The 22,488-nt window shown below is 39.7% G+C and overlaps 1 protein-coding gene across 2 annotated transcripts in view; it reads right to left on the minus strand.

Annotated features, from left to right (window-relative positions):
- Positions 1-20,340, minus strand: part of otofa (otoferlin a) — a gene marked incomplete at both ends in the record, with an annotated part of 67,518 nt that extends 47,178 nt beyond the window's left edge. For both annotated transcript variants that reach the window (XM_083899142.1, XM_083899143.1), the window contains 3 exons: positions 3,846-3,934; positions 14,761-14,819; positions 20,262-20,340. In XM_083899142.1, the coding sequence (XP_083755268.1) occupies positions 3,846-3,934; positions 14,761-14,819; positions 20,262-20,340 (227 nt within the window). The remainder of the gene's footprint in view (positions 1-3,845; positions 3,935-14,760; positions 14,820-20,261) is intronic.
- Between the last annotated feature and the right edge of the window lie 2,148 nt (positions 20,341-22,488).

Raw genomic sequence — 22,488 nt, forward strand, 5'->3', positions numbered from 1 at the left:
ACATTCATTTAGAAACAAATTAGGAGTCACATTATTTCCATATTTGCTTCCCACATAGTGGAGAGTGCATTTAGTCATCTGTACTTTATCCCTACAATATTAAATATGTCCAAGTGAGAGGCACACACAAGCCTCTGAGCTAATGCAAATAAGCTTTGCATTAAAACATTAAGAATAAATGGGATTATATTTGATGCTGAAACCACTGCACGACACTTTACAGCGCTCACACATTATAGCACCACACTATTTGCAGTGAGTGACGCTTTATCATGAGTTAATAAATGTGTGAAGCACGCGGTCGATGAGCTCCAGCTCAGGTCCTCGGATGACCCTGCACTGCATTGATTCCCTGTAGCTTTTATGTCGTAGAAAAACTCACAGCACCGGTGGATTTGTGTCATTCAAATAAAGACTGCCCGTGGTCGGACTGCCTGTCCAGACTCAAACTAAAACAGATAAGATGGTTGTGCTTTGTTATTGTCGAGAAGCAGAGGCGTCAGAGGACGGCGGCCATTTATGACCTTTGAATTTTTAAGGGTTACGAGGCAGAAAAGTTAGATTCTTGCCTTGGGAACACAAACCGCTAATGCTGCAAGTTAGAGTTTATTTTTCTGACACAACATAACTTAACCAGTTGTGATGTATTCAGGCCAGAAATGTTGCCTTTGTTCACTTCAAATCGTATTAACTCGTATTCTGATGGTCGTCCAAGAACCTCCGGGCAGTCACCAAGGTTATTATAGTTAAGGAAAACTATTGAAATAACGAGAACTAGAGTTTAAAACGGTAACTTACTGAAAATGAATCGTGTTTGTAGTGAAAATGTGCTTTGTTTTTTTGTCTTTGTAAATGTGTTTTGTGCATCTGGCACATGGCAAATACTCCATATTACAAAAACTAACACTAAAACTGACAAAATCTAAACTAAAACTTAATAATATCAAAAAATAAATAAATAAAAATTATGAAAAATCCATAACTATTACAACTTTAGCAGTCATATGGCCTCCTCTCATCTCCAAGGAAAACAGATAATAATACCGGACGTATATGTTGCTACTGCACAGACACCATCACATATGAGGGGCCGTGTAGGCCATAATTCCTTTTTTTACCTCTCACATACACAATTTTACCTCTCACATACACAATTTTACCTCTCACATACACAATTTTAGCTCACACATTAAATGTTTCTACCTCATACATTAAATGTTTTTACCTCATAAATTAAATGTTTTTACACATTACATGTGAGAGGTAAAACAATTGTATGTGAAAGGTAAAAGAGTATGTGAGAGGCAAAACAATTGTATGTGAGAGGTAAAATTGTGAATGTGTGAGTTAAAATTGTGTATGTGAGAGGTAAAATTGTGTATGTGAGAGGTAAAAAAAAAGGAATTATGGCCTACATGGCCCCTCATAATCACACATCACTGCCTCGTCTTTGTGTCGTGGTAATGCGATCGCAGACGCGTCGGTGCAGGGTGTGACACTGACCGTCGTGTGCACACTTTGTTGTGTTACCGTGGTAATGACGCAGCACGGAGACATATGGAGAACGTGTGAGAACAACACCAGCTTTGACTCACCTTGAATTATTTATCCACTTAAATGAACGTGTGTTGGGTTGTGGGTTGTGTTTTTTTTTTTTTTTTTGCGTGTCTGTTTAAGTGCATGCAAGAGTGCGTCTGTGTGTGTGTACACATCAGCTGTTATGCTATGTTATGTCATGTTATGTTATCTCAGTAGTATGTTTAAGTTTCTCAATAGCATCTGATTAAAAACGGCTGACAAGTTTGTTTCTGAAAAACCACATTTTATGTATAGTTTTTATGAGCTGATTGCTTATAGACACACACATAAATATAGAAAAGTTTTAATGACTGGGTGGGTGGGTATAATTTAATAATGACCTGATTGGATTTTGATTTTGCTGTAGCTACAGGAGATGGACAGGATTAAACAGCCATCTGATGACTTTTCAAATGTGGAAACATCAAAGCGGTGCAGGATACACCTCCAAATGAAAACCATATTTTATTTATGTATGTTTTTATGAGCACTAGCTAATTGCTTGTCTGAGGCCTGTACCAGGGACTGATAATGGTGACAAGTATGGAGGCGTTATGTCTCAGAAGTGCTTTGAGGTGAACGCTAACACCTGCATGCTGATTAACAAGAGGAAGAAGGCGCTATGTGACAACCATGACTGTTTGTATACAGCTTGAGTTGATGATAGTTCTCTAACAACTTCTCAGACTTTCTCCATGTAGTGACTTTGTGTTTCTCATTCTGCTTTCCTTTCCTTTTCCATGCAATTACACCACAAAGATCATGGTGACGTCAGAGGCTGCCTTTGACGCAGAGCAAACACAACATTTGTTTGCGTACCTGCCACTTACTTTTAGTTCTTTTTAAGTCGATGAGAAATGTGCCATCACCTAAAATGCAATGAGTGGCACACACACGCACGTCGCCGATAAAACATGACGACAACCACACGCACGCACACACTAATTACTACCTACACAAACAAGCTGAGTGGGTGGCGATAATTTGTCCTTAGTCTGGAGACATTGACGATCTGATTGGATTTGTTACGGTTACAGGAGATGGACAGGATCACTGACACAGCCACAGTCAGCTGGTGATGACTTATGACTTAAAATGTGGAAACATCAACCACAAGCTGAGAAGTGGCACGACAACAATAGCTGCTAAACCTTCTTAGGGGCCATTCATGTGCAGTTTTGTGCACACAACTCTTTTTCTGGGTGCCTCCGTGTCGCCCCAAGATGAAAATAGATCAACATTTTGTAAAATGCAGCAAGCACTTTCAGAGCATTCTTTTGATACTAGGGCCAAAGAAGTAGGTCAAACTGATCTTTGTTAACTATGAAACAAACTCTCAGGCCTCCATCAACCAGATATGGAGGGGAATGTGTGGTAATTGTTTTTCTTGGTTAAAATGTGTTGCAGCAACTTCAATCATCTCAGCAGCTCCCAGGTTTTGATTGCTTTGGTTGCTTTGGTTCAGCTAGTCAGATTAGTTTGTTGGTACAATGGTTTCTGAAGGAAAGAAGGACGGTGTAAGTCTTTTCAGGTTTGCTTTAAGTCCGAAATTCTAATTTTTCTGCGTCAAGGGAAAGAAAAGATTAAGAAAGTATTAAACGTTGATTGATGGGAAGTTGAGAACTGCTGTTTCTATACATGTACGTATGGCTCTACACTGACTATGAAGTAGTTACAGTGCAGTACAGGAGTAGCTTCTTGCCCAAGAGCACTTTGCACATTAACAGAAGAACCGTCATTGGCTCGTGACTGAAATTCAACCTCCTCCTGTCGTGATTTGTCAAACAGCAAATTGCAGCAGCAAACTGTTGGAATAGTGATCAGATGCGGTACAATCACACACTTAGTAATTGAAGTATTTGACATTTTGATCAAGTAGCCTTATTCACAACAACACAGTGTTTGGGCATGCGAGTGTTTTGCTGTGTGTTAAATGACAAATGCGCACCATTACTGGAGGAACTGAGGCTATTTCATTACTTCCACACTTCCTCCTGATGTGAAACTCATTCATGGTGGAGAGCAGCTCAGTGCTGTGCAGTCTGTTACGCTCTAAATTGAGTCACTTTAGAACACACTCTCGGGGCCGATGGGGCTTATCTGGTTTCAGCTGGAGAACACATGCTGTGTGTCATTCTGAATTGGTCAGAGGCTTCGACAGGAGAGGCACAGAAACCGCGGACACAGTTTACTGTGGAAACCCTATAATTTGCTGTGGGGAAATGTGTTTTAACACAGTATGTGCAGCAGCAGCAGCACACACTTACCTGTTGGAGAAGACTTTGCTGTAATTGTACACTTGGATTTCCAGCATCTCGTTTCCATCCAGTCTGCTGGCAATGGGCCATCGGAAAGTCTGTAAAAAAAAAAAAAAAAACAAAGCTCCATGAAAGAGCCATATATGGTTCCTTGCCCATATACGTATACGAATATACAAGAAACAATTTTGAAATATTACTGTAGTTGCAGGAGAAGACCAAGCCGGATGACCGTACGTTTTGCTTTTTAGAACTGCAATGATTGGTCAAATTGGTTATTTGCCCGATAAAGGGTTAAGAGCATGTTCTATTAATTGTGTGAGAATTTAATTAAGTGGCCTAAGATGCCTTGGAATTGTTTGTTTTTGAAAAAACAGTTAATTAGGGACCTCGCGCACAAGGGTGCTATTGTAATTCAAGGATTATTATTATTATTATTATTATTATTTGCCACACACATCAGAACTGTTGAAAAATTCAATAAAATAATTGAATTAGGTCAGGTGCCCTATGGAACGCGCGAAAATTTAGTTGTGCTGAATTTCGCCAAATTTGGTGGGACCATTGTCCGGCACAAGACGAACAAAAAATCCTTTTGACACCATGACCTCAAATCAACAGGAAGTTAGCTATCGTGGATTTGGCGTATATGTTGGCGCTTCGCATGTTTTGTAACTGAGCTTGCTCGTCTGATGTCGTTTATCCTAGGAAGATGAAAAACATGTCAAATTGTACTAGACCCATCCAAGAATTTTGGTGAATTGCGATGGCTCACTGCGAAACATGAAACTTATAACTTGTTTACGAATGCGAATTCGACCATCCTGTTAATAATCTATTCTCTGTTTGCTTTTCATCAAATGTGACAAAAGGAAACAAGAACACATTTCAGAGTCGTATCCAGAGCAGTAAGTCACAGAGTATATTTTTCTGAAATCTCTGCACAATGATCTACAGAAACCACTGGACCAGATCCTCCTTCTATTTGATATTCATCACAATACTCTTAATCTCAATCAGAAAGCAAATAAAATATTCTATTCCTTTAAGACAACTGGAGTCCAGGAGCAGACTCAAGGCCACATGTCAGCAAACATCTGCTCCCCTTATTATACACAGCGTGTCCTTGACTTACTAACAAACCCTTCCCAGCTATGGAGACGCTGTCCCAGAGGAACAAATTATAACAATGTTTTATTTATTACCATAAACATCACCTGGTAGTTCTGTATATCACTGACTGAGAATATTGAAGAGGTTATTTTCTTCTATGAGGAGCAAAAACAGCCAAGTCAGGAAAAACTTATAATTATAATGGAAAAAGTCTTGGGTATCCTTGAGGAAAAAAAGTGTGAAAGCAGCAGCGTTGATAAATAATGGTCCTTAGAATTAGAATTCACTCTGAAATAACAGGCTGGAGACGCTTCAGTTGATTTGGTACTTTTTTGTTTTCTTCCTAAACTTTTAACAACTTTGTGCTACGTATAAGAAGCCACAAGATTTAGATCTTTACTAAAAAAATAAGTACAGTCAAGTGTCGGTAAGTGAATGACATTCACTGATAAGATTCTATGACTCAAAGATTTTAGTTTCCAACTATTTTCTCCAGTTTTACAGTGTATAGCGTCCAAACGTTGACTTAAAAGGAAGCTAATGTTCTTAAGGATGAATATAAGTTTTGTGAGGCCACAGTGACCTTGAATTGGGGCAAATATTGAACACAAATACAAGTGAACATTTGTCTCAAATTGAAAGAATCCTCTTGAGCGCAGGCACATGGCAAATAAAGTCTGAGGTCAAAGCAAACGTTGACCTCTGAAACCACTTAAATTGAGTCAGATCATCGTTGAGTACGAGAGAATATCTGTGAATTCCCTCTTGGTGTTGACTTTTACAACAAATATAGGACAAAATGCATGGACAGACTGATGCAGAGACATGAAAACAAAGCAAACAAGATAATTAGTAAAGACTCTTTGTACGTACGGGCCTGAAACACACCACCAGTTAATTAGAAATAGTAAAGTCTGAGTCAACACATCTCTGTGTCTTCTTCTAATACTCTACTAACATCAAAAATGATGATCACAAGCAATAAATTCACCATTTTATGCTTGTTAACACCAAACTAAAGCCACATTTGTTACTTTACTTATGAAATGTTATACTCTCGATATCAGGCAGCAAACACCTTAAAGGTCCTCATTAATAATTGAGTCAAATTCGAAAGGAAAAGTATCTGTTTCTTGCTGAGGATGCATTGGCAAGCTGAATAATTCATTCAGCGTGAATCGGTTTCACGCAGATGAATAGAATTTACATGCATTATAATGATATCTATGGGAGAAGTATGATATGCATGAACGTATCAAAGGAAATTTAGAGAGGAGTCTCTCCGCTCTTGTATTTCAGGAACAGATTCTGATGAAGGACAGAGGTGCCACAGGTGATTTAAAACTCATTCACCTCCAGCTGATATCTTGGCTTCGAATTCAGTAAAAAGCTGTGCAGGCTGTCGGTGCAGAAACTCCGTCAGGACTGTCTCATTATCAGATCCCGGGGTTTCCACCTGCTAATGGTCGACCTGCCTTCAAATGTCTGCGGAGACGCTCGCTTGCCCCTAAGGCCCTGCAGTCTGTGGTTTCCCCCCCGAAAACTTCATCCAGGCATGACCGGCCCTTCTGCCTCCTCCAAGGAAATTCCTCACACAACGTTCAAGCGATCAAAACTCCATCAGGATGATGTTTGCTGGCCCGAGATCAGGTTCTCGCGCTGCATCACATCTCGTTTACGGCTAAATCTCCCGGAGTGTTTTGAGAGGATGCACGAGAGGGGAAGAGAGATATAAGGCCCAGTGTGGCGTTAATGTTGCACAGATGACAGCACATACACGGCATTATACGCACGTAATACCGCGAATGACACACATGCTCCTTAATTGGCTCAGACCCCAAACTGCAAACATGATTAGGTTTCGTTGATCTAACTCCGGGGACAATGAGCGAACCACGGTGATTTCCACACATTAAGGAAAAAACCCCTCCTCATTTTAATCTGTGCCTGCAAACATGTATTATGATTCTACTTTGAAGCACTCGATTTCATGCATCTCAGCACCCTCACTTATCTGTGGTGTAACACTCACACACACACACACACACACACACACACACACACACACACACACACACACACACACACACACACACACACACACACACACACACACACACACACACACCACTGTGGAATCCACAATGTGAAGGAGTGAGCTCTTAATGTTAGCCTAATGCGTCCAGAGCCACCATGATGGACGTGATGGACGTGATGGAGTACTCGCCGTGGTTTCAGTTCGCCCCAACAAAGTGCAGACAAATTAAAACGAGAGCCGATAACACACAAAGCTTCGATGTGCTTCAGCCGTTAACAAAGTTTTAATAGATTACCAATCGAATGCAGTTTGGTTACAGGAGTGCATTCCTTTAACAAGAGTGCTGCTTCTTTTCCAGTTCCACATTGTGCTACGCGACATTAAGCTGCAGAATATTCACATTTGTCAAGCGTAGCGTTTTCCCCTATACTCATATTTATTATGTCCTGTAAAAGTGCAAAGGCAGTAGAGAGAAATGGATTATCTTTTAATTTGGTATTTCATCTGCACGCTCACCCAAACCTTTTGGCGAGCTGTACTTGGAAAGAGACTGAGAGCTACTTGCTGGAGATCTCTGCATAGACTTTTACTGTTCATACTGAAAGTGCCTCTCACTTATAGTCCTGATGGTTTAGTTTGAGCTTCTAAACTCACACTGAGGTCACACCTTCTCTTGCAGAGGACGATTGTGCACCACTTGGACTCAAAGCCGTCTGCAGACACTGCTCTTCAAACACTGACTGATGCAAACCTGGTGCAATGCAACGCAACAGCGGCCTGTTTGGAAATAATGTATCTCACAGATTTTGTGATGTGATATGTGTGGATATTTTAATCCTTTAACGCCGAGAGTATCGCAGACGGTTCGTGCTATTGGGAAAATTCCAACGGTTTCTGAAAGATGAGAAGTTGCACGTCAAAACCCATCGTGTGGTTATTACGGTAATTTCACTCGCGATGTTGCACCAGAGACGAGAGAGTTGGGAAAAAAAACGCCTGCACATACAGTAGTTTCCATTGTTTGGTCTGTTTTTTTGGACATTGAGGCAAAAAGTCAGACAAATGTTATTTTAAATAATGTTTTACACTGTTCAACTTTGAATGAATGAATGAATGAATGAATGCTTTATTTCGAACATGTGCGGGTAAGAAAGTAAAACTAAACCAATGGGTTTAGTCAAAACAATAATAATATGAACCCAACATCTCCGAAAAGCAGTAGGATGAAGCATAAGCTTATTTAAACCTACTCCTTCTCCGCTACTCAATTCCCATCAAACCCCGAATTAACATATTTATATAATACATATTTACAAAATAGAAAATAAATAGAGTAAATAACTTCAAATATAACACTATAAAAATCTGGTGTTCATGTACAACTACAGTGGCATTTTCGTTTGAAATTGTTAACACACTATTTGAACATGCAGTAAAATTGTAAGTAACTGCCAAATATTGAAAGTTATTCTGGAAAACTTGGCATTTTCTAAGCCAAAAAGTGCAGTCGGACATTTTTAGTGCGTAAATCTACCAAAAACATGCACGTTATTACTCCAGATTCTGACCATAACCCCCCACCCCCTGTGTTGCATGTATGCCGCCTAATTGGCGAAGTGAGGCCCCCCCATTAACAGTGACAGGTACGATGTGGTTAACCGGAAGCTTTAAGGCCGCGGCGGACAATCACAGGGGCTAAACGCTGCATTCTGAAGAGCAGCTATTACTGCTGTGTTCCCACGCTGCAGCACAGTGGTGAGCACAGATGAATGACCGGGCCGCCCTCATCCTATACCACCACCACCATCACCCTCTTCTTCTTCCCCGCATACTGGCCTTTGATATCTCATCACCGTTACCATGGACACAGGGAGGTGAAACCATCGTTCTGATGATTAATTACAAACAATATGTTATGTGTATTTACAGCCTGTAGTCCTCTCTCTGGCTTGTAGCGAAAGCAGAACTCAGACTCTAATATACATTAAGATGTTCGCTTAAAAAAACGAAGATAAAAGAAGACAGACTGCAGGAAGAGGCAGAGCACAAGCAGCTGCCTCATTACAGAGAGCTTTATCTGTAAACTCCACATGCTATTTGATAATTAGGAGTGGGAGAAAAAATACTTTTTCTGTTTTGTTAGAGGAAGCTGTCATGTAACATAGAAGAGAGTCCAACTACAGGAGTTTCACCTTTTCATTATTCTGCTTCTTTAAATATCATTCTATTTTTGGTTCTGCATTTTACAAAGTTTTCATCCACTACTTTTGTAGCAACACCTTCGACTGTATCTGGACTCCCAAGTGTATGTACTTGTAGAAATATATTATACAATATATAAAAGTGTTTTGTGCTGCATATGAATTAGTTTCCAGTTCATATGAAATGAAACTTGCAGTCAGGAAATCTCAATTTAATGTAAACCTCTCAAAATAAATCCAATTTTCATTAGACATCCAAGGTGAATCCTAATGGCATTTCTCAAAAACCATAGGACGAACAATTCCTCTGTGACCCCGAAGGCCAAAAATCCTATTTTGAGTGGATTGCACTGTTTGTGTCGAGATGAAACGAAAAGAGAGAGAAAAAGAAGAAGAAATCCATCTTGACAGCGCTGCCGACCACATGCTCATCCCTCTACCACCAACACTGATCAGGTCTCGATTGACTTTTTTTTTTTTTTTTTCAATTTCAATTTCAATGTCGGGCACTGTTTTCATTTCATTTCCTGTTTCTCATAGGTCATTCTCCCCCATCATTTATAGTCTCAAATGAAATGTCACGGGATCATTGTAGTCATTTTAATCCAGTCAGAATATTCCATACAGCCACAATAACAAAAACAGAACGTATAAACTTGATTGTGGCGGTCAAAAGCATGCACTATTTATATCAAAAATACTACTAGTACTTTAAGAGTGAGTTTAACCTTCATATAAAATGAATAATATTTTTAAATAACTCAGGTTGGAGTCACATTCTTTAACAGGTAAGAGCCTTTTTATCCACTTCATCCAACAAAATGTCATTTTTGCTTCAGGGGCGACTCTAATAAATCTGCAAATATCTCCTCAGTTCCTGCTGTTGAGGACCAGATGGTGCTGAGATAATGAACAACAGACTTGTCAAAGTAAGCTGTCTATAGTGTACCTTCTGGAAGTAAACACAACATTGTGCTGTTCGATGACACCTTCATTTAAAAAAGTTGTTGTTGTTGTTTTTTCTGCTGAGGTGGATTGTTCCTTCTTCTTCCCAACATTTAAAGTTTATCGTGTATTTTTGAGGGGAATAATAAAATGTGATTTCTCACATGTAAATCTCACACTATCGTTCAAAAGTTTGGGGTCACTTAGAAATGTCCTTATTTTTGAAGGAAAATCACTTTTTTTTCAATGAACATAACATTAAATGAATCATAAATACACTCTATACATTGTTAATGTGGTAAACGACTATTCTAGCTTCAAATGTCTGGCTTTTAATTTTTAATGCAATATGTTCATAGGTGTATAGAGGCCCATTTCCTGTGTTCTTAATGGTACATTGTGTTTGCTAATCATCAGTTAGAAGGCTATTGGATGAAAACCCTTGTGTAATGATGTTAGCACAGCTGAAAACCAGTCAATGTCTTGACTATATTTTCTAATTTTGCAACTCTTTAGATGAATAAAAGTGTGAATTTTAAATGGAAAACACAAAAGATTTATACTTTTGAACGATAGTGTATAATTTTGAATCAAACATTTATAGATTTCTTATTTTATCTCAAGTGGTTTAACTTGGAGACTGAAATCCATTTCGCCCTATACTTAGCTGAGTACAAAAAAAACTGTAACCTGACCTACTTCGCTCCCTTCTTGTTTTGTGCATTCTTACAGAAGCAGACATAATGTATAATTAAATACATTTTCATACATGGATAAGTGGATTCGTCCACTTAAAAAAAAAAGTTTGTGCCAGTGTTTCCTGAGGCGCCGTCGCGTCACTCCTGAGAGACACTCGTTAAAGCAGAGGAGTCACAAGCTGTTGCACACACAAGAAAAACTAGGCAAGTACTTTAGTGTTTCCTTCTATTATCAGGGCTCACTGCATTTCCTGTAGGAATTACGTTTCTTACAGTCTATATTTGCTTATCTGTGACGGAACACACGGTTTCATTCTGCCGTTCTGTCCATCATTCAAAAAGAATAGACTATAGCTGCTCAAGGTTCCTGTTTTTTTGAGTGAACTCAGAGATGTGAAAACCTGAATGTTGAAGTTCATAAAATTTTTAGTATCCTCACTATTCTGGCTGGTACAGCATTTTATCCTCCAGTGGGCATCACTAGGAGTCTCCCAAAAAAAACAACAGGGACATCTGCACGTTTGTGTTTTCAAGCTTGTTGTGCAATAATAACTGTACAAAATCGTTAATCTTAATTTTTAAGGTCATGTTTACACACTCACACACATCGCTCGGTTAAGGTATGAGACAGAAAAGGTTCATAGTCAGGGATACAAGCTCTATAAGTGTCAGCTCATCGCGGGGCATGGAAACTCGGACACAATCTACTCTGCCAGGATCAGACACTGCTTAACTCACCCTGGACTCTCTTTGTCTGGAAAGAGTCTCACAACAATAAAAACACACACAAACACACACCGAGAAATAGTCTTTAGCCTCGAGCGATAGCATCCATATCCCCGCCTCACTGTCGCCCTACACTGTAACTCCTGAACCGGTCACTCACACAATATGCACAGTTTTATTATGAACATATGTACACTTTTTATGAGCGCTTATTGTATTTCTCAATACAATAACATTTTTCATGTAGTGTAGTATATTTTATACATTTTCTATTTTCTTGTTATGGTTTTAGCAATTTCTATTATTTTTTTCTTATTTATTACTTGTACATAATGTCTTCTAATCTTGTTTAGAGAAAGCTGCACAAAATGCTCAATAAATAACAATAAAGCTCATTCTATGCTACCTTTTCCACCTGTCCTGATCTCTTATACTATTATTATTATTTTTTTTAACATTAAAAAAAAGCAGAAGACAATACATGTCTGAATGAATATGACTTTAAAATTTAAAGGCGCCATACGTAAGAATGTGGCCAAAAACGGTTACTACACTCAAATTCAAAATACAGAGGTCTTTGAGGTTTCCTTTTCTCTGCCATTGTAGCTCAATCGTAACTGGCAAGCCGTGGTTGCTCAGCAGCTGAGACTCTACTGATTGCATTGATTAGTATCCGGCGATAGGTGGCGCCACACGCCAAAAACATGATTTCAAAACATAAACATGATTTGCAGTCTGCAAACTATTTTTTTTAATGCAAATATTTTGTCTGTACTGTTGTTGTTGGTGAGTTCAGTTTGTTATATGAACATTATTCCTGAGTCTCTGTGACATATTAGGAGGATTTTACGGCCAGTTGCTTTAGATTTATTACATAATGCACCTTTAAGCTTCACTTCAGTATTTACTATATCATAGATGTAGCACTAGACGGAGCATTACCACGGGCTATACCATCAAAATAGGAACTACTTTCTCTTTTGGTATCTGCTATTTCTTGGGAGCCTCAATCGTGTTGTTAAAAATCACACGTCCACATGGTGTCAACAGTATGTACACAACACTACACACACATATATATATATAACAAATGCTGCTGCATAATCACAGTTGCAGAGGGAATATACTTGTGCTCATTATGTTTGAATAAAATCCCCTTTGCCATGTTCTGCATCGTTCAAATCTCACCACGTCTCGTTTGTAAGCCAAACAAACCCCCAGCGTTCTCTCATTTACTCTCTCTGACATGGACGCATGCACATGTGTGTAGTTGCCATAAAATATCTACAGGCCAAAAATGCAGTGAACCCTGCAGCTGCAGGGGCTTTCTCTGCTTTCTTTGCTCCAGTTCCAGTATGTATAACTAGTGAGGGGGAAGCCCTGGTGTACTGCAGCTAAAAGCAAGAAAAAAAAAAAAAAAAATCACACCATGGAATGAATAATGAATACAGATTCTCCATCCAGCCCCCAACCCCGGCACACTAGTTCAAAGGCGTCCTGCTACTCCATGCATAACGTAACAAGACACAACTCTATGCTAATGGGTCTCCCGATTCCAGAGGCTAGACCGAGCTCACTGAAGCGTCCGGAAAGTTTGTCGAAAACGTCGGATAAGGAGGATGTGATGAGGAATTTCTACGATATCTGGAATGCATGGTAGCAATAGTGGTGGTGGTGGTGGGGGGAGGTTAGCTCAAAGACAAAATGTACAACACAGTTTACAGAGCTACTGCAGGCGCGAGTCATCGTCAGGGTTAGCCGTGACGTTAAGCGATGCTAACAAGGCTGTCACAAGAGATCACGTGATCGGCGGCAGTGCTGCCACTGACTTCCATATACCAGTCGCTGTGCTCAGGCCTGAGGGACAGAGCGGCGTCGCTTCTTTCGTTTCCGCTGATCTGCACCGATTGTGCACGAGCAAATAAGGCCTCAACTAAACTGTGGAGTCACTTCGCCCGTTTTCTCCTGATTAGACTGAAAACAAAAGCCCCCGTTATCAGTAAAAAGGAAGCAGCTCCCTCTTTTCCGAGTTCAAAGAAGAAAAAAATGTTCTCTCAGTTTAAAAAGAAGAAAAAAATCCCAGAGGAAGGCAATGTGTGTGTGTGTGTGTGTGTTTGATGCACTTGTTCTTTTATGTTCCCTCATTTCATGCCTCTGTTCCTTCTCTTCTTCTGCTCTGTGAGGATTTCTTCCTCGCGTCTCTCTCGCGATCCCTGTGTACTGTATTCCTTTGTGCGACTCTTTGCATTTTAAGCCCACATAACGCAGGTTTCACAGTGTGACAGGAGGAGGAATCCTACAGGGGGAGAGAACATGTCCACGAAAGAGCAGCAGCACCAGAGGGACACAAGCGAAGCCCTATTGTTCTGACAAGAATAGTCAAGACTGTGCTGCTGTACAGAATTACTTTTTCACTGAGCTTGAAATGGATTTAAACTGGACATTTTCCAGTTAAAAAGAAGTTCTACACTCTTAGATATAAAAGTGCTAAGTAGAACCATATAAGGTTCTTCGGCTTGTCCTCATAGGAGAATCCTTTTTGGCTTTTGGAGGGTTCCATCAAGAACCCTTTTAAAAGTCTTTATTCAGGAAAGGGGTTTTAAAGGAACCATTAGTCTTACTGGAACCATTAGTGTTACCAAGAACCCTTGAAACCCTTTCTTCTGGAAAGGGTTTTTCAGAAGCAAATGGTTCCCTTGTAGAAGGACCCTTTTGGAACCCTTATTTCTAAGAATGCATAGTCTAGAAGCGTCATATCTAGAAGCGTCACGTCTTTTTCACAGTTTTTGAAACGAGGCCATTATTCGTTTCACTTGAGCCGTGGAGAGTGGACCGGTCGAGTGTCTTGTTTAATTAACCCTGAGCTCAGTGCTCAGCGTCACGCATGGTTTACTATCCCTGCTTCACCTTTCAGTCCCTGATCGCAAATCAGTGAGCAGCACTGAGCCGTTAGCAGACACTTGGCAGGACATCAGCCGTTTTGCATTAATGAGAATCACGCCATGTACTGTACGACTCAGAATGGTAACAAGCAGATAAGGCGTGGTACTTGGTCATCTCAGTTATGAGTGACATCTTACAATACGGTTGATTCATTGAGCGCCAACGTTCGTTAATTAAAGCGTCGACATTTTGCGTCGGCGTACCGATTCTCGTGTTGCACAATCGAGACGGGTTGGTGAATGGAAAGGAAAGATACTAACCTCGTTAAAGTGAGCCACTTCCTCACAGTTCTCCGCAACCCGACTGTAGAAGGACAAACCTGGAAGAGAACAAGGAATTTAGTGGTTGACGCAACATTAACAAGTAAAATAATGGCATTGTAAATGAATGTGGATGACTGAGCATGAGGTATTTTTTACAACCCAGAGTACTGCACATTAATGTAATACAGTACAGCTATGGTTATTTTTCAAAATAAAGCTTCACTTAAAATATATATATACATATAGTATGATGAAGATTGGATTTGGAGGGGCTCTTTAAACTGATGCAATCCATATTGCTCATATATTGATGCGTTATGAATGAAAAATTACAGCATATCAGTAAGGGAGTGTGTTCAACAGATCACATTTAAACAAAAAACTAAACATTTCTGACTTGGCATTCATACCTTCGACCTAATTATAGGCTGCAAGTACTCAATCGAAGTAATACGCTATTCTTGATAACTTTTAATATTTAAAAGGTCTCAATCCTTAAATTGCCGTGGGAATACTGCGCAACTCCTTATATGGACATCCTGGGGGCCTGTGTTTATAGGTCACATATTCAGCACAGACACGTGTTGTTGAGTCAAAGTTATGATTAGATTTATATCGCATTATTTTAGTAGCGATATAAAGTAGCAATAATTGTCCAGAAATCACAAAATTAGACAATTTTCGACCCAAGTGAGCCAAAATTTCACAATTTCAATCCGATTTTAAACATTTTGAGTACTTTTTGCTCAGGTGTGTTCCAGGTTATTCACTGCACACTAACCTGACTCACTCACGCATCGCTGTAAACCTGGTGTTGCTTTGTGACACTCGTGAATGGTGCCCGAGCGCCGTCTGTGTGTGCGTTTGCGGGGCTTTGTGCGGGTGTCGATGTTGGATAGATGATGTGTGCGAAACGCATAATGCAAACACACACACACACACACACCCACGTGTGTACACAAGAAGTTAATTACAGCTCGTGTTGGTTTGGCTGCAATAAAAATTATAATAAAAATATGTCTGAATGAAAACAAACAGACTCTGACATATCTGTGCGTTATTATCAGCGCTGAAAGCTTCTTATCTCACATCCAAGAGCAAAGAAACCTTGAGTTAAGGCATAAAAGCGTCTGCCTCTTCAGGATACTTTTTTGAAGCGCTGCAACCTTACAAATCCCCACGTCCTTTGAAATATCCAGTTTATCTAATGTAATACCTTTGTGACAGCACTCACATGTCAGAGAGGCAGCAAGAGAGAGAGAGAGAACACGTCCCTCCTACATTATTCAGTCATAGTTGTGTTTTCATTTGCCTAAAGATGAGGCGTTCAAAAAGCAGATAATGTGAAGCTTACATAAGCTGCTCCGCAGCACGACGTTCTGTCAAATCACAACAGCTCTCGTCCTTGATGGAATCAATAGGTTGGAGTAAAAAATGATAGACGGCAGGGGGGATGATAAGAGAATCAACATGTGATGGAAGAAACAAAAAGAAGCACAGACTCTTTTTTTTATTATTATTATTATTATTTCAAACGCAGAGACGGGAGATGAAAGGGATGCAGAACACTGTGAATGATTTAAACCAACACACACAAACACACAAAAAGGAAGCTGCTGTTTTCCTCCAGTTTTACCTGGAGCTAGAAAGAACAAACATCAGAACCAGGAAAAAACTAAAATAAATAATAAGATTATTTTAATCTGTTTTAATGTTCAGACTATAAGTCCCTTCTCGCCCGCTGGCATCTCACACTTGTTCTTCCACGCTGTGATTTCATTTCCGAAACCAATTCCTGAGCCGAGAATGTTTTGCATCCCAAACAGGAGCCGCAATTTAAAAATAAGCAACAGTAAATATCTACATCAGGGGAGACGATAGAAAAGAACACCTGAGGGAGGTTCGCTGAATCTAAATGACGTCTGCTGGATGCGGTCGTGCATTACACAACTCTCTCTCTCTCTCTCTCTCTGTGTTTCAGTGTGAGAAATTGGAAGAGTCAGAGTTTAGAAGATAAGTAAATGAAGCGTTCACGCAGCAGAGTGGATATAAAGAGACTGAGAGTTTGAAGTGGGTAAAAAAAAAAAAGAAAAGAGTTGGACATGGAGAGGAACGGAACATCTGATTCTGACACGGTGTCACCAGAGTGAGGATAATGCCGTGAGTTTTTACCGTTTGATTCTCACGAACGTCACGTCTCATTAAACGCTCGCTTGTGATCGTGCAGCGAGCGAAGGATTCATCATCAAAGATGACGAGGCTTTTGAAGATATTTTGCATTATTCAGTTTTAGATAATAATGGGCCACCTTTTTTATGCCTTTTATTCTCACATAATAGATTCTGGATTATGTGAACCTCACAAAACATGGCACCATTTTCTTCTAAAGCTCATTTATGTTTTGATATGCAGGGTGGTGTGGTGTTGATTGGAGGAAACGGGGGGGGGGGGGGGGGGGTTGCACTTCCTGGCCTCTTCCTCTCCAGACAGGAAGTTTGAGCTGAAAGCATTATTCGCTCTGACGACAGGAAAAAATAACTCAACCCAGAGCAGCGGAAGACACTGGGATGCAAAACTGATCTGAGAGCCACAGAATATGTATCAGGTGATTAAAATCCATGGCATATGTTAAATAAAATTATGGAGAGGAAACAGGCAAAAGAGACAGGGATAAATAAATGTCCTCTTTCCAGTCAAGTAATTGTAGTAATTAGTAGTACTGTAATTTATTTTTTATGCCATAAATGCCGTTATAGAAAACAGAAGTAAACAAAAGAAATTAAGTGGAGGATGTCTGACAGTTTTAATCCCTTCTTAAATCAAACATTTCCTGGGACTCTCTGCTCTCCACGACCCATAAATATCAAAAACACCCACTTTACACCTGAAAACTCAAATTAAGTCATTTATTTATAGAGCCTACCACCTCTGGGTTGTACCAACGATCTTTCTATACATAAAGAAGCACTTCTAATAATGATTTCACATGTAAAAATACTGATTATTGTTATCCCAACTATAATAGTATAGTGTGCACTGTATAGTACAGTGTATTCAGAAAAGCTTACAGTCATACTAAAGGGCACATGCAGGAAATGATCATCTGTAGCTCCGCCTCTCAGCTTTACGCTTCAGAGCAGGTTGATCTCAGACTAATTAGCCGACGACATAAAACCCAAGAGGCAAATAACATACACTGACCCTTCTTGTGGGCATTTCCCATTATTGCCTCTACCACGATAAACATTTGGACACTAACTACATTTAGGTATATAATAAAGTATAGCATGACTTTCCCATTCAGCTAACAGAGAGGAAACTTGGAAATGGGTCAAATAAATCATGTATTTGACATTGTTTTTTAGTGATGTTGGAGAAATATACATATATACAGGAAAAGAGATATTAATGTTTTTTTTTAATCTCTGCTCAAAACTCGCTGTGAACATTCTAGAGCTTTAGTATTTCCCTCAGGAAGCGAACACAGAGTAAATATGGGATTTTACTCACTCCAAATTAACGATAACGTTGCTCCATAACTTGTAAATATGTGAACTGGCGTAGCGAACGCCGTATTAATATTTAAAGGAGAAGATCAGTATTTGTCTTTATACGAGCGGTGGAACAGCTGAGCCTAAGGTTTTTGCGCTGATATACTCTGAGATTATAGGAGTTACTCTGTTGTTTTTGATTTTACCAGGAAGACCTCCATCGTGGATCTAAGGGGTGTGTAACATTTTATTGGAAGCACCATTAGCAAATGTGTTTATGTTTCTTTTTTTACAGGTGACATCTGTTATCTGTCCTGTTCTGCTGAGGAAGGTTTTATGCAAACTCCTGTCTCTCCTATTTAAAAGGATCGCAAACACCAGTAAATGGCACATGTTGAAATTGAAACGGCACTTGGAGTAAATTGAAAAAAAACAACAACAACAACAACACAGCATGAACACAAATGGTCCTGTGTTCATGCTGTTCTGACAGTCGGACTGTGGGGAGACAAAGGAATTCTCACAGTGAATGACATGGTTTGGCGTAAGAACAGAATCACTGCAGCACAGGCACAGAGCACAGCGGTGAAACCCATCCTTTAACCATGAGCACACTCACACACTCAGGAGCTGAGAGAGGAGGAGGAGGAGGAGGAGGAGGAGGAGGAGGAGGTGGAGGAGGAGGAAGTAGATCCAACTTAGCCTTGATGTCTGACAGAAGAGCAGCAAAGACGAAACACCTGTCATCTATTACTGTAGTAAAGTTATCGCTGTCCAGGGTGCTGAAACACACACACACCTCTCTTCCACACCTCTCTTCCACACACACACACACAGGGGATGAAATAATACATAGAACGTTTTCCTGATTCCCGTTGTGTCTGAACAGCAGGACACAGGATATGATGATAAGAGGCTGTGAGGCGGCAAAGAACTAGTGGCAGCTTCCCTGAAGGTACGACAAAGACGCACACACACGCACGCACACACCTCTGTGATTCTCCTTAGTAATCAATACCATCAGCCGAAACAAATGTAACCCCGTGGCCTTTGGCCCTTTGTGCTTTATGAGTAAAAAGTTATGACACCGTTACCATTTGTACAATTCCAGCAACAAATAGATTTTCTATTATGTAGGTAATATAAATAGCAGTAATGTAATTTCTATAAAAGTCCTTTTTGTGATTTCTGATTTTAGCAGCACCCCCAACACTGACGGAACTTTGTGATCGCATCAGTCCTGGCCACAATTTTACGTCTGAAAGTGGTTCGTGGTGAATGTGCGTTGAAAATTGGATGTGGTGTAGGAGGGGCAAATAACTGAGCTGTCCCCCAAGAAAAATGTTGCTATAGAGCAGGAGGTTTATCGTACATGCACGAAAATCGGTACACGTGTGTAGAAGGTCGGGTTGAAGAAGAAATTCCATTATGGTCATGTTCCAAACCCAACAGGAAGGCCGCCATTTTGGATTGAACATTCACTTTTTGGCAATTTTTGCGCTTTTGCTCCTATGGTATTCTACTTTTTATTATTGTTATTTTTAACCCATATAGCATCAGTTCCTGACTTAAAAGTCAAAAAATTGGAGTTGTAATTTCATTTTGCAGTGATTTTGTAGAAGCTTGTTGAATATAGACATATATATCTCCACAAGTGTGTTTGAATACATGCTGAAGCACTAGATGTAGTACCTTTTAAGAATAAATTATAATGAATGCTTATGAAAGGGTGTCCCTGTTTTTCAACTGAGCCCCTGTACCCTCAAACGCCTGTGCACGCCACTGCAGTCTAAACGGTTTCAGGGATTATTTGATGTATCCTTATAGTATCTCATATTTTATGATTTCTTGTTGGAGAAAACCATAATTTCCATGAAGAAGCAGCGCTGATGAAAGAAAAGAGCGCTTCCCTCTAACTTTTTTTACGCAGCCCGGACATCAGATCATCTCCCGTCAACGGAACCAGATTATAATCTCCATAAATGTGTGCGGTGACGATGTTCTTACCTCTGAATGAAACTTTGGCGATCCTGTCACTTTTCCCCCGAAGGTGATCGACCGCCTTCAGGTGAACCATTAGAGCCATCATGAGTCCACACTGACCGACGGGGAGGGGGGGAGTAATTTCTACTCCACGCAGGTGAAACTTGACACGCACAATCTGTGCACGGCGGGTTTTAGGTGATCCTCTTCTTTTGCGTCCGGATTAATTCGCTGCATCCACAAAATAAATCGTGTTTCCATACGATCAGCATGTAAAAATACACACACAAAAAAAAATAATAATAAAAAATCCTGCTCCTGCTGCTGGTGATGCTGCTGCTGCTGCTCCGTGGTCCGTGGCTGCTGAGTCTGTGGAGCATCTCAAAGCTGCTGCCACTTGGTTTTTTTTTTTTTTACTCAGCTCATTGAGCAGGAGGGGCGGGTGAGGGGGTGAGGGGGTGAGGGGAGGGTGGGCTTCATCTCCTGCTGCTGCTGCTGCTGCTGCTGTGGATGATCTCATTTTCAGTTTTTTAAAGATGTGACTTACTATAGCTCCATGTCCACACTAATTATGTCCATTGCCTGTGCGTGCTCTTAATGAAGTGGCATCTTAAAGGCCCAGTACGTAATATATTTATAGGCAGACTTTGAATGGACTACACTTGAGTATGTGTGTGTATAAGTGTATACATGCAGAGTCTGTGAGATGGCTGATATTTACTTTATTTAACAAACACATTGTCCATCATTATGTTAAAGGGACCCTTGAACAAAAAATATACTGTTTTTTTACTAATTTTCAAAAATATCATGTGATCATAGATCACAGAACAACAGAGGAAGTTGGGATTGAAAACAAACACATAAATAAATAAATTGACTATTAAGTCGACGTCAAAGTCACTTCCTTCCATGAAAATAAAAGCCCTACTTACGCTGCTCTTCACTGAGTTTCTGTAAAGTATAACAATTGTTATGAGTGAAGGATCTTCAATAAGAAAATAAGTAATACTGTAAGCGAGTTTGAAAAACACAAACGCAGCAGCATCACAAGGAGCTTAATAAATTTGCTTTATTTTGCAGTGAAAAGTGCAACTGCAGTCTTGTTTTAAACATAACTATAGATATATATACAGTATATACAGTGCTTGAACACATTTATTAGACCATCTGTCATAGAAATAGCCAGAAATTAATCAAGCATAACATTCAACCGCTAAAACTACTTTTTATTGTTTGTGAGTGCATGTAAATAACTGCATTTGACATCTTAAAGGTGCATTATGTAATAAATCTAAAGCAACTGGCCATAAAATCCTCCTAATATGTCACAGAGACTCAGGAATAATGTTCATATGACAAACTGAACTCACCAACAACAACAGTACAGACAAAATATTTGCATCAAAGTAAATCTTTTGCAGACTGCAAATCATGATTATGTTTTGAAATCATGTTTTGGCATGTGGCGCCACCTACCGCCGTCTACCAATCATTGCAGTCAGTAGAGTCTCAGCTGCCGAGCAACCACGGGTTGCCAGTTAGGTCAGAAAACGAAACCTAAAAGACCTTGGTATTTTGAATTTGAATGTAGTAACCGTTTTTTGGCCACATTCTTACATATGGCATCTTTAAACTATAAATAATAATTTGCTTCACTATTTTTTCTAGGTTTTTTTTGTTGTTGTTGTTTTTTATATAATGGATAACAATAATAATCTTTTTTTTTTTCATATTTCGCTGTTGCCTTCATGGCTCATTGTAGAGACCAGCAGTGCCTTTCAGGCTGACTATTCGACTCATGATGATTTCATATTGCATACGGAGTCCTCCATTTATCACAATCTGCACTTTCACCATGAGCTGTCACTAATTATTACACACTGGACCTTTTAAAGACCCCGTGTGTAACATTTAGGAGGGTTTTATTGACAGAAAATGAATACACGACCCATAAGTGTGGTTGTATGAGCATATAATCCTTGCAGTACATCATTTGAAATGTAGTAAATGTCTGAAGCAGCAGTAGTATTACAGTATTGTTCTCTCATGCTGCTGCAACCACATACCACTATGGTTTCTATACTGCAAATGATGTTCTATATTTTTATGATCTTATTATTACGTTGTACATTCATAGACGCCGACTGTCTTTGCTGCTGTAGTAATGCAAATTTACCCCATTGTGGGATTAATAAAGGATTATATTATCTCACCTTAAATCGCTTTGACATAAAAAAAAAATCATTTG

Source organism: Microchirus variegatus, assembly GCF_963457635.1.
Source record: "Microchirus variegatus genome assembly, chromosome: 12".
Classification (NCBI taxonomy): Eukaryota; Metazoa; Chordata; class Actinopteri; order Pleuronectiformes; family Soleidae; genus Microchirus; species Microchirus variegatus.